This window comes from Cygnus olor, chromosome 2, assembly GCF_009769625.2.
Source record: "Cygnus olor isolate bCygOlo1 chromosome 2, bCygOlo1.pri.v2, whole genome shotgun sequence".
Taxonomy (NCBI): Eukaryota; Metazoa; Chordata; class Aves; order Anseriformes; family Anatidae; genus Cygnus; species Cygnus olor.
Genome location: NC_049170.1, coordinates 151,274,675 through 151,292,157, shown reverse-complemented (window position 1 = coordinate 151,292,157; position 17,483 = coordinate 151,274,675). Strand labels below are relative to the sequence as shown.

Here is a 17,483-nt window from a genome sequence, read left to right as displayed (position 1 = left end):
ACTGGACTTTAAAATGGGTATATTTAGAAGTTTGTTACAATAAACAACAACAACAAAAAAACCCACACCCCAACAAGTTAACCTAAAACAATGGCTTATGCTTTCCAGGAACATTTTAGGGAACTAAAAATACAGTAATTTGCTGGTTCAGACAGACTTGCAGAGGTGAAGGGCTTGACATATGTAGCCAGCCCTTCAGTAAAGACCACGTGAAAATCATCGTCCAGATACAAATCATTTCTGAACGTGGAAGGTCACAGTACCACATCTGTTCTGCTTGTCTGGGGGTTTTGAGATGAGGAGTTCTCGGGGGCCCTTCTGCTGTGCGGACCCCCCGACCCCAGTGTTGGAAAACAAACGGCCCTTAGAAGAGAGGGTGAAGAAAAAGTACTATGAAAAATTAAATAGGCAGGAGGGGTGCTCAGCGTGAGACAATCCAAGTGGCAAGTCTTGATTGCATTATTTAACAGCACAATCTGGAATGCTACAGAGCTTCATGTTTTAGTCTGTTTTTCACTATAGCGTTTCATGTCTGTGCATGAACTGCTGCCAGTCAACTGATGCTTACCTGTCTGCTCTTTTCCCTCATTTTTTTTGTCTTCATTTCTTACAGCAGTCTTCAGCAGCTTTCAAAATTATAAATGACCTTTGTGATGATCTGAAAAGCATTGGCCACTTTTACTCGATGCCTAATCGATGTGGTGCTCTTAGACATTTTATTTCTTTAAAGGAGTGACCTGTTCTATTTCATCCATGATAATTCTTGGTGGTTATCAAAATAGCACAGTAAAATTGTTGCAGAGTCTATATAAGCATACTCACTAATAATGCCTCTCTTTCTCTCTGCAATGAACCATAAAAATAAGAAGTATTATGCACAAATTACAGCAAAATCCAGACAAGCAATGCATGTGAAACTTTTTTCTCCCAACGCAAACTCTGCTTTATAATGTCTTTTTCTAGTGTGTGACACTGCAATATTGTGATTTTTTTCATTTAAATGTCCCTAACTTCCATCACCATTAGTGGGAGTTGTGCATGTGGATCATGGAAAAAGCACTTCCATTAAAAAAAGTTATTTTCCAGTCTCTTTAAACAGCACAAGATTATGAGGATATATTGTCTATAGATAGCTTTTTTTTTTCCCAAAAAAAAAAAAAGGGGGGGGATTTATTGTTAATACCCTGACTTCCAACATTGGAAATCCTGGATTAAAGTACCCTAATATTTATTTATTTAATATCGTATTTTTCCTATTTAAACAGATGAGAATTTCTTTTGTAAAGAGTGGCACTAACAGTAATTAACTTTTTTTATATCAGTCTAAGACGAACTAACCTTATAACTTCCATCAGAAATTTAAAAGAAAAATTGATCTTGTGTCAGGTAAGCCAGGTCTGAGAAATTTGTACCAAGAGATTTTGTAAAAATGTTAAAGCCTTGGTTTTCTCAAAACATACTTCCTATTGGATGACATTTCTTTAAACACGTGTAACTTTCTGAAATGATCAAATATGCTTTTGGAAAATTTTTAGTTAATTACAGGGAAAAAAAAAGGGAGACAACGTGTATCCTTAAATGAAAAGGACTGAAGAAAAAAAGGAGAACAAGTTTACATTACAACTTTTTTTTTCTCAAGTCTGATTTTGCAATTAGTGCAATAGAGAATGCTTTATGAATTAAATATATTAAAAATTAAAAGATACAGCTCCTTTCCAACCAGTAACTGAGGAGACAGGGGAGAAGGAAAATAACCTGATGCAGTGTTTCCAGATAACAGTAGAAATTGAATGCCTCCTGCTAAGGTTAGTATATATGCAGTGCGTGTCTTTTGAGTACTTAACTAAGTCCCTTCCACTGAGTTTGTAGTGCAGGTGAGAATTTGCCCAAGGTGAGGGTTGGTTATCTTGGTATGACAGTCATAAAGGCAACCTGCCAGGATTTCTTTTCCTAACCTAATTGTAAATTAGTCAGATTAGATTCAAGGTGGCTTTTGGGGATGCTAAATTAGGGTAAAAGACTACTACAGTAAATGCAATTACCCTCTTGTAGTTCCTCATACATTGTAATAGCTCTTCAGAGAACAAAAATTCTTTGAGTTGATACATAAAGAATTTGTCCCGTAGGTGATGGTTTACCTTTTGAATTCCATAATGTTGTTAAATATATATATATATATATATATGTAATATGTTCTACTGTTTAGATGCCCAACCTACAGAATCTGAAAAGGAAATTTATAATCAGGTGAATGTAGTGTTAAAGGATGCAGAAGGAATACTGGAAGACTTGCAGTCATATAGAGGAGCTGGCCATGAAATACGAGAGGTGAGCCAGAGCGTTACGATTGTGCACAGCCTGTGATTGTTCGTTGATTCTAACAGTACCACCAGATTTAACTTTGCTTGCAGGAGCTGTCTTGGCAGAGCATGTTGTCTCTTAAAATTGCTGTCTTGAATTCCCTCTCTGGAATGTTCCTTTTTAACAGCAGAATGGATGTCACTTGTTTCAGTAATATCAATGCACACGTGTAATAGTGAAAGATTTTCTTCAAATGTTTTGTGGAATTGTTGCTGTTTATTTTTTTTTATTTTACCACATAAGCTCTTCTTGAGTTAGCGGCTGATTTGGAAAGATTATGGTATGACTACAAGACAATATTGAATAATGTCAACATCTTTTTGTGTACTAATTGGAGAAGTCTGTATGGGAATCCTAGCACGCGAGACATCTTCAATGCCTTTTAATTGGCTTTTATTTATTACAGTAGGTGTTTGGAATGGGAGCAAAGTTCCTGTACAGGATATCGCTGCTTTTCCTTTACCTTTAGGAAGGAGTGTAACTAATGCTCCTAAAATGAGGAGGTACTTGCTATTTCATACTCAAAGAAATCCTGGCAGACAAAAGCCTGCTAATTCCACATAAATTTGATAATCATAGCCATTCAACTTTCATAAGTAAAGTGAGCTTTTTATTCCCTCTCTGTTGAAGTCCTAGGTTAGGTTTAGGAAGGGTAATTGTGTCACACACAACCCTCAGAAGGGGAGTTGGTTTATTTGTCCTTCAAGAAAGGCGCGTGTTCAAGGAGAGGCTGTAGGATCTGGCAGGAATGTATGCCCCAGCACCAAATCCTGCAGCTCCCATGTGGAAAGAAGAGAGACACATCTACCTGAGAGGAGGTAGACAAGGCACGGAGGAAGCTTTTAGGGACTGGAGAGGAGTGTGTTGAAACGTGTAGCCCAGAGTTGACTGAAAAGTTGACTTTCGGAATCACAGACTTGACTGTAAAGATTGAACAGGAGAGTTATGAGCACTTCTATTTGTTTTCTTAGTAATCTTCAAACTGCTAGTTTCTGTCTTAAAAATGTGGGGAGGTTGAATTTACAGTAAGCTTCCAAGACAAAAGCCTTAAAGATAAGGTCTATGCATTTATGCTTTAAAGCTCTGGCATACACCATGTCTTCACGTTGCTGATTGTACCTAAATGTTCCTACTGTAATACTTAGCCTGAATTTTACAGTGAGTATGTTGTGGTTTTTCTTTTTCACAGTTTCAAAAACTGGTGATAGATATTAACATTACGAAGAGGCTTTGATCACTAAACTGTTTAGTTTGCAGATGCCCCAATGAAGTTGTTGATTTTAATTAACTAGATATGTTTAAGTTTTCATACTCTGAGTAGCTTTATTTTTAACAATTTCTTTATGCTTTTTTGATTAGTTTTTTTCCCCCACTATCCTGGATACTTATTTTCAACAAAAATATTTAGAGCTTTTTGGAACAGTCTTGGGTTAGCGCATGCTTGTCTCTTTACCAAAAACTTCTTGGTAGAATTCCAAATAAGTAGTTCTTCAAACAATCACCTTGCAGAGATTTTTCAATCAAGTCTCAGATATCTTTAATTTAAGCATATTTTTTTTCTAATTTAAGGCAATACAGCATCCCAATGATGAGAAGCTGCAAGAGAAGGCATGGGGCGCAGTTGTTCCACTAGTAGGCAAACTAAAAAAATTCTATGAATTTTCTCAAAGACTAGGTAAGCTGAACTTGCTTTTTGTCTTCATTTAGTACGCTTGACATATAGAGACATGGAACATATCTAGGTCAACCACTTGTTACTAGATAAAAGCTCTTATTATATAGATTCCTTCCATGCACTGGATTGGATTTTATATCTGTGTACCACCTTTTGCATGTGAAAGCAAACTTATTTTGGTGGATGCCTGAGAGGAGAGAATGGGAGTATACTTGCCATCTTCTTTCCTTGTCCCTTTATTAACTCTGAGGAGCACTAACCAGCTGGTAGACTAAGACATGGAGTATGAGTTTATCTTAAAAACTAACTAAATGCAGCTTCTGCTGGTAGGTATATACCTTGAATTTCATGTTATCTTCTTGAAGAGTCTACAGTCTGCTAACCCAGACTATTGAAATGTATTTTGCACATTGCAGACAGAGCTCGGACAAAACTTTCTTTTTAAAGTTTTCATTGCTGATTAAATCATAGTCTTTATAGCAGTTTATAAGTAAATATCGTAACAGTGGCACATAGAAACAATTCATCAACCCTGCTTATTATTAATTGCCATGTGTCTTGGCAGATGGGTATTTTAAATCTAGTGTGCAGAATTCCAGTGAATACAGATACAAGTTGCAGGTACAGATGTATATTGTAAAACATTCTTCTCTGATTTAAGAGGCGGGATTGCGAGGTCTGTTGGGAGCCCTGACAAGCACTCCATATTCACCAACACAACACCTGGAGCGAGAGCAGGCTCTTGCTAAGCAGTTTGCAGAAATTCTTCACTTCACACTCCGGTTTGATGAGCTTAAGGTAAGAACTTGGCATAATTTTGTAAGTGCAAAGGTTCAGAAGAAGAAAATAGTCTGCTTACTGAAGCAGTTTGGGTTGTGTGCTGTTCTAGAATAGATCATGTATTAGATGCTCAAATACCTACTATGCATGGCTAGTTCACACAACTTACAGTTAGATTACAGTGGAATGCAGAAGAAATATATTAGCTTTAGGCACTTGTTATATTTTGGTACATACTAATCATGTTTCTTCAGCTGAATTTGGCATATCTTTTGGGATAATGCTGCTGCTGCTTCTTCTGTATGCACATCCATTGTCTGGCTATTTTATTGCTAATGTGCGAAGATCCAAGCTGAGATGATACTAATGTACTGGTCTAATTGAAGTCACGTTTCTAAAACTTTTTTCAACCTACTAATCTCAAACTCCTATTAGAAAACCAACTGCTTTTCTTGTTCTCATTACATCTTGTTGTGAGAAATCTGAGAATTTAGCAATAAAGGTTTTTCTATGCATCTCCACTCGCAACATCACAGGACTTTACTTCAGAAGGCTGAATGTCTTCTTGATCTCAGTATTGTTTTATGAAAACTTATCTTTATATTTTTCTTGAGGTATTTGTCACAACTTTTTTTTCTTCCATATCTATGTAGATGACAAATCCTGCTATACAGAACGACTTCAGCTACTATAGAAGAACTCTGAGCCGTATGAGGATTAACAATGTCCCAGTAGGTAACCCTTAGATGAGATGAGATTTAACCTTATACTATCACCTTTTTTTTCCATATAAAGAACAACTAAATTCTTCTTTCCTTCTGTTTTATAGGCAGAAGGAGAAAATGAAGTAAATAATGAGTTGGCAAACAGAATGTCTTTATTTTATGCTGAAGCAACACCGATGTTGAAAACCTTAAGCGATGCTACAACAAAATTTGTGTCAGAGGTAAGAACATAAATTTATGAGTTGGATAGTGTACTTCAAAACTGTGCAGGGCCAGACATTGTTTTAGAAACACAAAACTTCTACCAGGCTTAATCTGTCATCCAGAAATGAAACTTGCTTTTTGGGTCCTCAGGAAATATGAACTGTAGGAATTAGGTCCTTGAGGATGTTTTTGTTTGTTTGTTTTTTGTTTTTTTTTTTTTGAATAACATTACAACACTCCTAGTGAAAACTTTTCTCTAGGAAGAAGGTGAGGGAGGTAAGTATGTTGCCTAAGTTTTGGTGGTGTCTTGGATCAGAAACTGTAAAATTTAGAGGGAAATAGCTTGATTTTGTGTGTGTGTGTGTGTGTGTGTGCTTGAAATAGGGAAGGGAATTGCAATATAGCTTCCTTTTCTCCTTCCCAAAACACTTTTGTAGTTGACTATATGAAGTCAAGTATGCTTCCGTTACTGGGGAAGGGGAGAGGAGTCTGAACTGAAAGGGTATTCCAAGATTGTAATCCATCCTCATTTCTCCTTATCTAAATATCAGTGATAGAATCCTGTCACTACAAGTATTGTGATTGGCTTCTGATAATTATATGATGAATTTCTTCCTAAATGGGAAGAATACACACCATTCGTAATTTTTTTAAAAAGATATAATTTACTATTACTGTGCAACTAATAGTATTCAGAATACTAATACAAAAAGGTATTAGTATTTTAATAACTTTTGTTTATTCTTCTTTACACCTGAAATGCCTTGAAAAAATGCGTCTCATTTTATATTTCTTTGACTGAAATGTTCATCTGAAACAATCTTAAGTCTTACTGTTCCAGCAGATGCACATATTTTGCTACAGAAATTTGTCCTTACAGAACTTTTTAGATTTTCATTTAAACTCCACAGAAGTCAATAGTGTGTGATACAGTTCTACAAGCATGCAAAACCTATGTGGTAGGCTTCAGTAGTGTGGACTATGGTCTATAGGTTGCTAATTTCTAAATTCATGTTGAAAAATAAACAAAAATGCAACAGTACCTAATTTACTGTAGCTGTATTCATGTTTTTAATTCCTCTGTTTCTGTACCAGCAGATCACTGATTTGATTTAGGTTTCATAGTATAATCTTTCACAGTAATTGAATTGGAAACTGTTTATCTTTCTCTGCAGAATAAAAATTTACCAATAGAGAATACTACAGATTGTTTAAGCACCATGGCCAGTGTGTGCAGGGTCATGCTGGAAACCCCGTGAGTACAATCAGTGTTTGTATTGTGTATGAATTACATCCATTTTTTTTAAGACATGACTTGTGATGCATAAGAAAAAAACATAATTTGGGTAATTAAGAATTGTTTTCTTTTTACCAACTTAGTTTCATGTCAAGGGTAACAACTAACTTGTTTCATTTTGCTGGCCATGCAAATCATGTGGTCTACTTTTCAGAACATATTAATATTTTAAAATAGATTGGCTTTGAAAGCTAGACAACCTCTTTTTATTTTTTGTAAAAGGCTTTCTCATATATAATTCAGAAAAATACACTATTTGAGCATGATTGCCTAGGGCCTTGTGGAAGAGGTTGTGGGCAATGCTTTGGATGGTATCTTCTTGCAAGTTGGCTTGGCTAGCAACTAACAAAATTAGTGTCCCTTTCTGGGGAATTTATGAGACGGTTTTAAGCGTGAAGGCAGTCTATTGTCTACTATAAATTTGAGAGGCTCTGGGAGTATGAACAAAAAGTCAGACTAAGCTTTGTGTTTCTTCTGGGATCTAATTTCCTATTGGTAAAACTGCTCAGACAAGAAGTACGATGTCTTACTTAAGTTTTGCAGACCAAATACCATAGTACGTTTTGTTTTGAAGCCTATTATGAGCTCCGAACACTTACATTATTACCCTCTCTAAGAATGATCTGTCCCATTCAAGAAATTTTTTAACCATTGTTCATTAGGCTTGCATTCCCCCCACCCTCCCCTTCTCAGTCAGAATTTTGTATTGCTTGTATATTAGGGGGTGGAGGGGAAAAGGATAGGATGCACTCAAAACAAAGTCAGTGTGTTCTCTTTTAATCTTTTTTTTCTGGAAAAAAAAGTGTGGAATATTGTAGCAGCAAGGCACTATTTTAAGTCTGAGAATCTTTAACTTCCAGTTAACACTTTCCAACCAGTGGTCTGACTTTTGTAGTCAGATTGTCGAAAGGAAAAAGGAGGACTCACAACTCTATTTTTCTCGGAGAATTTATGGCAGGATTTCTCTTTAATCTTTTTTAGGTCACTACTAGTAGCTATCTTTTGTCTTGTTTGATAGATAATGCTCTGTTTTTCAATTGCAGTGAATATAGAAGCAGGTTTACAAATGAGGAAACAGTATCATTCTGTCTGAGGGTAATGGTGGGTGTCATCATACTCTATGACCACGTGCATCCGGTGGGCGCTTTTGCCAAAACTTCAAAAATTGATGTAAGTTTAATGTTACTGAATAATCTTCTGAGTACTTAAGCTGCTGTAGGCTCCCTTTCTTCTCTCCATGTTTTAGTAGCAGATCACACAATCACAGAATGGTTTGGGTTCGAAGGAACCTTAAAGATCATCCAATTCCAACCCCCCTGCCGTGGACAGGGACAAATGGGCAGATGTACCTTTCGGATTGATAGTAAAAGGATAGTGTTAACTGTCAGCAAAACATACGTAAGTAGTGAGAAATATAAAACAGGCCTTCAGATACATAACGGTTATTGTCAAGTCATGAAAAATCCAATGGAGTTCAGGTAGTGTCTTGAAATACTCTGAAGAGTCGTGTTGAAAGGTACAAATCAGAATGACTGAAAATAACGGTAGTATCTGGTTTGTTCCTCACTGTCTTGTAAAATGCTAGCTTAGTTGTCCCTTAGTCTTCAGGTCAAACTTCCTGCTTTTGTTTTATAGTAAGAGTCTGTGGAATGCGTGCTGTTAACATGTGCTGCTTAGTGGTTGTTTCAAACAAACTATTTTATGATTGCGTTAGCTACAGATTTTGTCATTATTTCACTGACTGAATGGAGTTCTCAATGGATCCTATTGTAAGCAAAGATTGTTTACGGTTCCTTAATATTGATACAGCAGAGCTCAATGTCAAAGTTGTGTTGTCTAAAGATAAGCAGATTTGAAATTAGCAGAGCCATCCTGTTGTAGGAAAACATAATACTGAAAGCTTAATTCTTTTCCAATATCAAGAAAGTGTCTCTACACTGCTGCAATTTTTAAATGAGTTGTTTTTTTTACTGACGGTGTAAAATACTTTTGTAAATTTATAAGGTCTTCATATGAAAAAAAATGTTTATTTTTTTTTAACTCCTAGATGAAAGGATGCATCAAAGTTCTTAAAGACCAGCCTCCTAACAGTGTAGAAGGTCTTCTAAATGCTCTCAGGTACTCTTTTCTTTTATATGAAATATTTTTCTGTGGATATTCAGAAGTTGTCTAGGGTCTTTCCTTCAGCTATGAGGTGTTCATTCAGTGTTACACGTAAAAAATGAATGTGGTTATTGCAGACTTCCAATGTGTCTGGAGGCATGGACACTTGAAGAAACAGTGTTTTAAAAGCTAGGTTACATATTTGTATTTGTTTATTCTAAGATAGCTTTCTGCATACTTCAACTGCATCCAGTGTAAGAACGACTATAGAGGTAGATGTGACAGAGTGGATTTTGTCATCAGTGTTACTACCTTCAAATATAAAATACAATACATACTAGAAACTAACTGATCACATCTACCGACTGAACTACCAAACATGCAGATGAGCAGCTGCAGCATGTGCACTGTGACTTCTACCAGCTTACTAAAGAAATGGCTGGATTGGTTTGTATCAGCTGTATCCTCAGCTGTGTGTGATTTGACAGTGTCTTGATGATTTCATGTAGTATTGGTAGAGTATGAGTAATTTAATGCAGTTTTTGTTTTGCAGATAGTTTCAGACATATCAGGTAGATATTTCTAGGTACATAGCAAGAACTTGTTCCTCTGTCACAACGTATTTATAAGGAGGTACTTCACAGAATCACAGAATTGCCGAGGTTGGTAGGGACCTCTGAAGATCATCTAGTCCAACACCCCTTCTGAGCAGGATCACCTAGAGCACATCGAGCAGGATGGCATCCAGGCAGGTTTTGAATATCTCCACAGAAAGAGACTCCACAACCTCCCTGGGCGACCCGTTCCAGTGCTCTGTCACCCTCACAGTAAAGAAGCAAGAGAGTCAATGCCTTTGCTGTAGAATATACAAATCACCACATAAATTGGAGAGATGAAGAATGAGTAATTCTGTAGAGAACCCTCAAAACTGCAAATTGGGTCATAATGCTGTATCTCTAGTCAGTAACCTGTTCTTCATGCTAGTGTCCAGCATCAGAGGTTTGGCAAGAAATGCTGAACCATGATGGGCAGATGAAGGCTTCATTCTTGTCCTTACTTGAAAAAATACTGTATTTCATTGCTAACAGTTAACCAAAACTGGGTATGGTTATCCATGCGTTCACTTCATTTGAAATGAAGTGAATTTTTAATTTGTCTTTCTCTTAGTTTTGTAGTGGGTAGTTCTGCTTTTTCTTATCAGTAGTGAAACTCCTTTAATTTCATTTTCCCTTTTCTTTGTGTTAAGATGTGGTAAGAAGTGAAATGATGTGGTGACATAGATGGTTTCACTTTGAAATTTGTTTCAGATTATTAGCTAAAGAAAAAATCTGGGCTTGGTTTGAGACTTGTTTCCGTACCTGTGTTGTTACTTATCTCTGAATCTCTTGTGATCGGTATAAACAGAGCTTTCTAGAGAGAAAGCGCTATATTAAAACTTATTTTCAGATTGGTGAAGTACACAGAAAGTGTAGTCCAGGTCTTCACTCCATTGTGTATTTTGTGTTTAGTAGTGTGAATTCTGTCATGCTGACATTTCACCACATTAACACATTTCATACATAAATATTTTAATGATACTGTTTTTTCATGTCTTTGACTCATTTGGGTAAGATTATTTTTTTTAAATCACATTTGGAGTTATCAGGAAGAGATGCAGAAGTGAGTTGTGATGTGCATGCAAGGTGGAAGCAGGCTCAAGATGTCACGAGAAATTAAGTCAATCTGAGACTTTGATTCTGGAAGAGAGTTGGAAGTTTTCTTGTTTTCTCAAGAGATAAATAATGTCATAAAAGTAAATGGAAAGTGATAAGGATTTTGGAGGGAGATCAGCTGTTCAGAATTAATTTCATAGACGTATTTTAATTGTGTTCAGCTTGTTGTGGGTAGACTTCTTGTGGGAGTCTACTATAGACCACCTGGCCAGGACGATGACACTGATGAATTGTTCTTTAAGAAACTGAGACTTCTAGATCAGCTGCCCTTGTCCTTATGGGGGACTTCAACCTCCTAGATGTCAACTAGGAATATCACATAGCTGAGACAAACAGGCCCAAGAGATTCCTGAAGCACCTTGATGATAACTTCTTGGTACAGGTACTAAGAGAGCTGACTAGGAAAGGTGCTCTCCTAGACCTGTTGCTTGTAAACAGGGAGGGTCTTGTGGGTGAAGTGGCCAGAGGTGGCCACCTTGGCCATAGTGACCGTGAAGTAGTTGAGTGTAAAATCTTCAGTGATAAGAGGAAAGCTGCCACTAAAACTTCAACCCTGGATGGAGGAGAGCAGAATTCAGACTGGTTAGTGAGGTCCTCTGGGAAACTGCTTTTAAAGACATAGGGGTCTGTTGATGCTGGTTGGTTTTTAAGTACCACCTCCTAGGAGTGCAGGAACAGGCGATTCCAAAATGTCGGAAGTCAAGCAGGAGGGGCAGAAGGCCTGCCTGGCTCAGCAGGGATCTTCTTCTGGAGCTTAGGCAGAAAGTGTATGGTCTCTGGAAGCAAGGTCAAGCGACATGGGAGGACTACATCGATGCTGCTTGTCTTGTAGGAAGAGAATTTGTGCAGCCAAGACTCAAACTTGAAGCTGACCAGAAGTGTGGGGGACAATAAAACAGGCTTTTTTAAGTATGTTAACAGGAAAATGAGAACCAGAGCAAACACTGGTCTGATACTTGGTGAGGACAGTCACCTAACAAACAGGAACGTGGACAAAGCAGAGATGTTCAATGCATTTTTCACCTCTTCAACACAAAGTGATGGGCTCTGGGACCCCAGCTGCCCTGAATTGGAAGATTGTGACTGCAGGAACTGTAAACTCTGTCAACCCCAAACTTGTGTGGGATTTGCTGCTCCACCTGGTTGCATACAAGTGCATGGGGCCTGATGGAATTCATCCCAGGGTACTTAGAGAGCTGGCTGATGTCATCAGAGGATCTCTCAATTATTTTTTAATGGTCTTGGGAATCCGGAGAGGTCCCAGTTGACTGGAAGCTGGCAAATGTGGTCCTAATTTTCAAGAAGGACAAGAAAGAAGATCCCAGCAATTACAGGCCTGTCAGTCTCATTTCAGTGCCTGGTAAAATTATGGAGAAAATTATTCTGGGAGTTATCAAAAAACACCTAAAGGATGGTGCAGTCATTGGTCAGAGCCAACATGAGTTCACAAGGGGAAGGTCATGTCCGACAAACTTGCTTTCATTTTATAGCAAGATCACTCAGCTAGTTAACCAGAGGAAGCCAGTTGACATAATCTTTCTGGATTTCAGTTTGGCTTTCGATACTGTCTCCCACAGTATCCTTCTGGACAAAAAGACCAGAATACAGTTAGATAAAAACATAGTAAGATGGGTAAACAGTTGGCTGACAGGTTGGGCCCAAAGGGTTCTTGTAAATGGGGTTACATCAGGATGACGACCTGTCACTAATGGGGTTCCCCATGGCTCCATTTTGGGACCAGTCCTCTTCGATGTTTTCATAAACCATTTGGATGTAGGACTTGAAAGCTTTCTGAGCAAGTTCATGGATGATACCAAATTAGGTGGAGCTGTCTACTCCGTCGAGGGTGGGTGAGGCCTTGCAGAGATCTAGACAAGTTTGGAGTGCTGGGCAATCACCAACAGTATGAAGTTCACCAAGAGCAAGTGTCTGATTCTGCACCTGGGAAGGGGCAACCCTGGCTATTTGTACAGACTGGGAGATGAGATGCTGGAGAGCAGCCCCGCAAAAAGGAATCTGGGGGTTTTGGTCGACAGCAAAGCTGAACATGAGCCAGCAGTGAGCCCCGGCAGCCAGGAGGGCCAACCCTACCCTGGAGTGCCTCAGGCCCAGCACTGCCAGCCGGGCGAAAGGAGGGATTGTCCTGCTCTGCTCTGCGCTGTGTGGCCTCACCTTGAGCACTGTGTGTAGTTTGTGACACCATAGAATAAGAAAGAGAGTGCCCAGAGGAGGGCAACAAAGATGGTGAAGGGTCTAGAAGGGAAGAAGTATGAGGATTGGCTGAGGTCCCTTGGTTTGTTCAGCCCTGAGCAGAGCAGGCCGAGGGGAGGCCTCATGGCGGCCTGCAGCTCCCTCACGAGGGGAGCGGAGGGGCAGGCGCTGAGCTCTGCTCTCTGGGGACAGCGACAGGACCTGAGGGAACGGCATGGAGCTGGGACAGGGGAGGGTCAGGCTGGGTGTCAGGGAAAGGTTCTGCATCCGGAGGTGGTCGGGCACTGGGACAGGCTCCCCAGGGCAGTGGTCGCAGCACCGAGCCTGCTGGAGTTCAAGAAGTGTTAGGACAATGCTCTCAGAGTCTGATTTTTGAGTGGCCCTGTGTGGAGCCAGGGGTTGGACTTGTGGTCCCTTCCAAATCAGGATATTCTGTGACCTCTTCTTCACATGGACAAAATACCAAGTGCAACAGAAAGCCTTAGGCCTCTGTAGAAAGTATAAATTCCCAAAATGTGCAGAAATCTGTATTGATGATAATTCTCTAAGTCATTGTATGTTCTTCTACTGAACAAATAAAAAATCACTGCAGTTGTGGATCACAACGAAGTGCTAATTTAACATGTTAAATATTTGAATTACAGAATAGCACTTTAACTTTTAAGTTGGTCTAAAAAGAAGATCAGGGAAATAGATCATGCACAGATCACAACACTGAGGATACACAGTAGTTTAAAATAAGAGCTAATCAAGTTTTTTGTAGTGATGAAAACTGTTCTAATGTCTTAAAGAATTTTGAGGGGAAAGGGGAGTAAAAATACATGCATATTATACCCTTTGGGTTTAGGAGCACAGTTACTTAGCTAAACAGGAAATTAGGCTAAAAAGTGGTTAAATCCATTGTCATTAAGGAATCCTTAAATGGTTTAGTCATTGAAAGTTTGGAAGAAAAATCTCTGCAATCATGTCTTATTTGAAGATGGTGCTGTGGACAGAGAGCTCAGAGTTGGTGCTAGTGTTCATAATCAGCTACCACAACTGCTCACGTGAGTTCACTGCAAACTGGCCAACATCTGCCTGAGGCTTATTCTTTAATTCCTCTTGGTGCAAGGCTGTTGAGCTATAGTTTTGATAACAGATTTTTCTGAATGTGCTATTTGGGTAGTTGGGTTAACCATGGAGTGGGTAATCAGTGGTCAAGGGGCTTGCTGTGATTTAACAAACACAATTTCTTCAAATATGGCTCAAGCTATCTGTACCAAAACAAACCAGCATCTATGCTCTTCTAAACTTGGCTTTTATTTCTGTGTTTAGGTACACAACAAAGCATTTGAATGATGAGACTACCTCCAAGCAAATTAAATCCATGTTGCAATAACAAAAACCTGGAATTCGCACCTGCTGTAGACAGACAGTATTCTGCAATGACTGAGATGCACAGATTTTTTTTTAGTGATTGCAACTACTCTCTCGTTCATTCTTGCTTTTTTTTTTCTTCTCTCTTCCTGTTTACCCTTTTTTATCACTTTCTTGTTCTTAAGTAAGCTCAGACTTCTTTTCTGTGCCAAATCAATGAAATTATGAATTCTGGAAAGTATTTCTACTTTTCAGAATAGCCATCCTAAGTGGCAGCTAATTATGCGTTGCATTTGGATTTCTCTGTACGGGGGAAAGATTTGTGACTTGAACTAAATATTTTTAAACTTGTGGTTTTTTCTTTTTTTGAAAAACTAATATTTAATATTGCTTCTTCTGCATGGCAAGACTGCCTACTTCTGCTATTTAAAAATCCCTTGATGACTTCATTTTCTATTGCAGCTTATTTTCATGTGCAACCATGAGGAAACTAAAAGCAGATTTGTTTAAATTAACTGTGTTTGTACAAAATGGTACCCAACACAAAAGTTTTTTTAAATGAGTAAAAACTGTTTTGTTTAAAAGTTACGTTTGCATTTTGACTCATTTTTGTAAGGATGTATGTTGTATGTTTAACCTTTAATAACTAACGTTAAACTGTGGTGTGTGCGTAGCAAAATTACGTATGCATGTTCATGTCAAATGATTGGCTGTGGATAAGATAATAAAATCAGCTTTCATTTTTCTAAGTGTGGTTTGATTTACCAGTATTTTGAGTGAGATGTCTTCGTGCTCTTTGGATTTTTACAAAAAATAAATTTATAAATTTTATATAGTGAAAACTCTGCTGTTTCATTACCAGTTACCGCTAGAGTCTAGGACACTGATTTAAACCTAGAATGAGGCAGGGTTCCTGCTCTCTGCACTGAGTTGATTCCTTGTCCCCAGAAATACTGCAGAGGGTTTGAGGAGGCCTGGGGGAAGAACACTGTCCATTCCATACAGGTCCCAGTGGATGCTGCTGAAGAACCTGCATCATGACTGCTACCCGTGGTAGCTTGCACAGCCATCAGAAATGACTTTCCAGATCAGGCTGCTGGTTTGGCTCTTTCCATACCAATGGTGGGGAGATAACTTCCCTCTCTGTGTATACTGGTGTAAACGTTTGTAGAGCTAAATATTTCGAACTGTGTGTAAAGTCTGAGTTCTCTTAGCACAGTAAATAGTGTTGCCTGGTCTTTGGCTAGTGTTTTACTGGAACAAACGTTAAGCTTTGGTGAAGAAAATCAAGTGTTTGGGAAGGGGAAAACAAGAAATGAGAATTGCTGTAAAGAGCACCTGGAAGATGGCATATTTTGCATCAGTGGACAGACCTTTAGTGCACCTCATACATGTCTGTGCTGTGGTTGTACCTGAAACGAGCTGCCAGCATCCTGGAAAGGAAAGGAGGAAGAGAGACTTTAAAACTGTAGGCAAGCAAGAACACACTCAGCTTCATTTGCTGGACAGCTGCTGTAACTTCCCATGGCTCCTGATGGAATATACCAGTGGGACCGTGCTGGATTTGTTGCGGGCATGCTTCTGCATTAGAAAAGATTCTCCTTTTATTAACTTTTATTTTTTCTGTCAAAGATGCTTAGCAGAGGCCCCTGCTAAAGAGAAGGCAAGCCATGTGCTGTGCTATGTAGAGGAATAAAATTTTCTTACTTAGACCTGGTACTTCTCCCTAGTCTTTTTGGCAGTGTCACACTTGAATCTAGTTGAGAAAGGACAAAAATTTTTTGAATAAAAAGAAAAAAACCACAACCAACTTTCCCAGGATTGTATGGATATTAAAATCTGTACGTAACCAACAATTCTGCATGTATCTGAAATGGTAACTGTCATCCTGAGTTCATTGCCTTTAGGGGAAAAAAAAAAGTAGGTTTCACCTCAGCCTTGCTATGGAAAATAGCTATTAAATAATCATAGAATGGTAGTCATACTTGTCCTGTCATGTGTTAAGGCTTTTTAAAGGAACTGTTTTCTGGAGAATAGGTTTTAATCATCGCTTAGGTATAGGGCAGTTTTTATTTTTGATCTCATTGAAGAACACTTGGAATAGTAAATCCAGAGTGAGTCCCATTATCAAAGGACTAGCAACATAGACTGTTTTTCTTTGTCTGCTTCAATGGCTATGGATTAAAACAATCCAGAATTTCTTACATTGACTGTTGTGGCCAGATCTTTTCTGCTGCCTGCCCCTATCACAGCTCCCAACCATGGTGGTTGTGGACAGAGAATAATTGGCGCTTTCTTTTTTTCCTCCAGCATTTGCATTCCACAATTTCTCTGCGTATGCAGCTGGGCAAGGAGATTAGAGCTGTGTGCCTTTCCTTTGGCTGGCCTGCAACTCTGAGAGCTGCTCTCCTAGGGAGCTTTCCAAGGGAAAAGCATAGACCTTGTGGCATGGGGCATCAGCTGTTGGCGTTTCTGAGCTGGAGCCACTGGGTGTTTGCTACTTGAGCTCTGCTGTCTGTTCCTTGCAAAACCACTCCCTAATCTTCTCCCTTTGTTTTAGTTCTGCTGTCTATGGAGGTGGAGAGAAGAGCAGCTGCCAGGCTTGGTACTGATTCTTGGTCGCTGAACGGCTTCTACTTTATGTAGGTTTGGAGGAGGAAGGGGAATTACCCACTCCCTCCTTCGGATGGCACCAGCCTGAGCAGTTGCACGGAGTCCAAGAGGGCTGGGCACTCGGTGGTTTAAATCAACGCTCTGCCCCATCAGCCATCCTGCCTCTGCGAGCTGCTGTAGCCACCCTGTAGCTGCTCTGGGGGAGCAACTGTTTTTTTTTTTTTTTTTCTTTTTTTAACAGCCTGCTTCTGCGATGTTGGTTGGTTCCTAAAATTTCCCATACAGAATACCCAAATGATAGAAATGGCTGTCCTAAAACTGTATCCTTTCCTGTCTATCTTCTGCTTCTAAACCACATCAGATTTTGCTTTGCCAGAAATGCAGCCAATCCCCTGGGCTGCTCAGCACATGCAAGGCTGCAGTGATTCCTGAGGCCACCCTGGGCT

At 39.1% G+C, this 17,483-nt stretch overlaps 1 protein-coding gene across 12 annotated transcripts in view; it reads left to right on the top strand.

Moving 5' to 3' along the window:
- The window catches only part of CYRIB (CYFIP related Rac1 interactor B), a 95,084-nt gene extending 79,911 nt beyond the window's left edge, over positions 1–15,173 (top strand). For all 12 annotated transcript variants that reach the window (XM_040547162.1, XM_040547165.1, XM_040547173.1 and 9 more), the window contains 9 exons: positions 2,207–2,328; positions 3,931–4,036; positions 4,698–4,834; positions 5,470–5,547; positions 5,646–5,762; positions 6,921–7,000; positions 8,086–8,212; positions 9,090–9,160; positions 14,383–15,173. In XM_040547162.1, coding sequence (XP_040403096.1) covers positions 2,207–2,328; positions 3,931–4,036; positions 4,698–4,834; positions 5,470–5,547; positions 5,646–5,762; positions 6,921–7,000; positions 8,086–8,212; positions 9,090–9,160; positions 14,383–14,446 — 902 coding nt within the window. In that variant the 3' untranslated portion in view covers positions 14,447–15,173. The remainder of the gene's footprint in view (positions 1–2,206; positions 2,329–3,930; positions 4,037–4,697; positions 4,835–5,469; positions 5,548–5,645; positions 5,763–6,920; positions 7,001–8,085; positions 8,213–9,089; positions 9,161–14,382) is intronic.
- Positions 15,174–17,483: the final 2,310 nt, after the last annotated feature.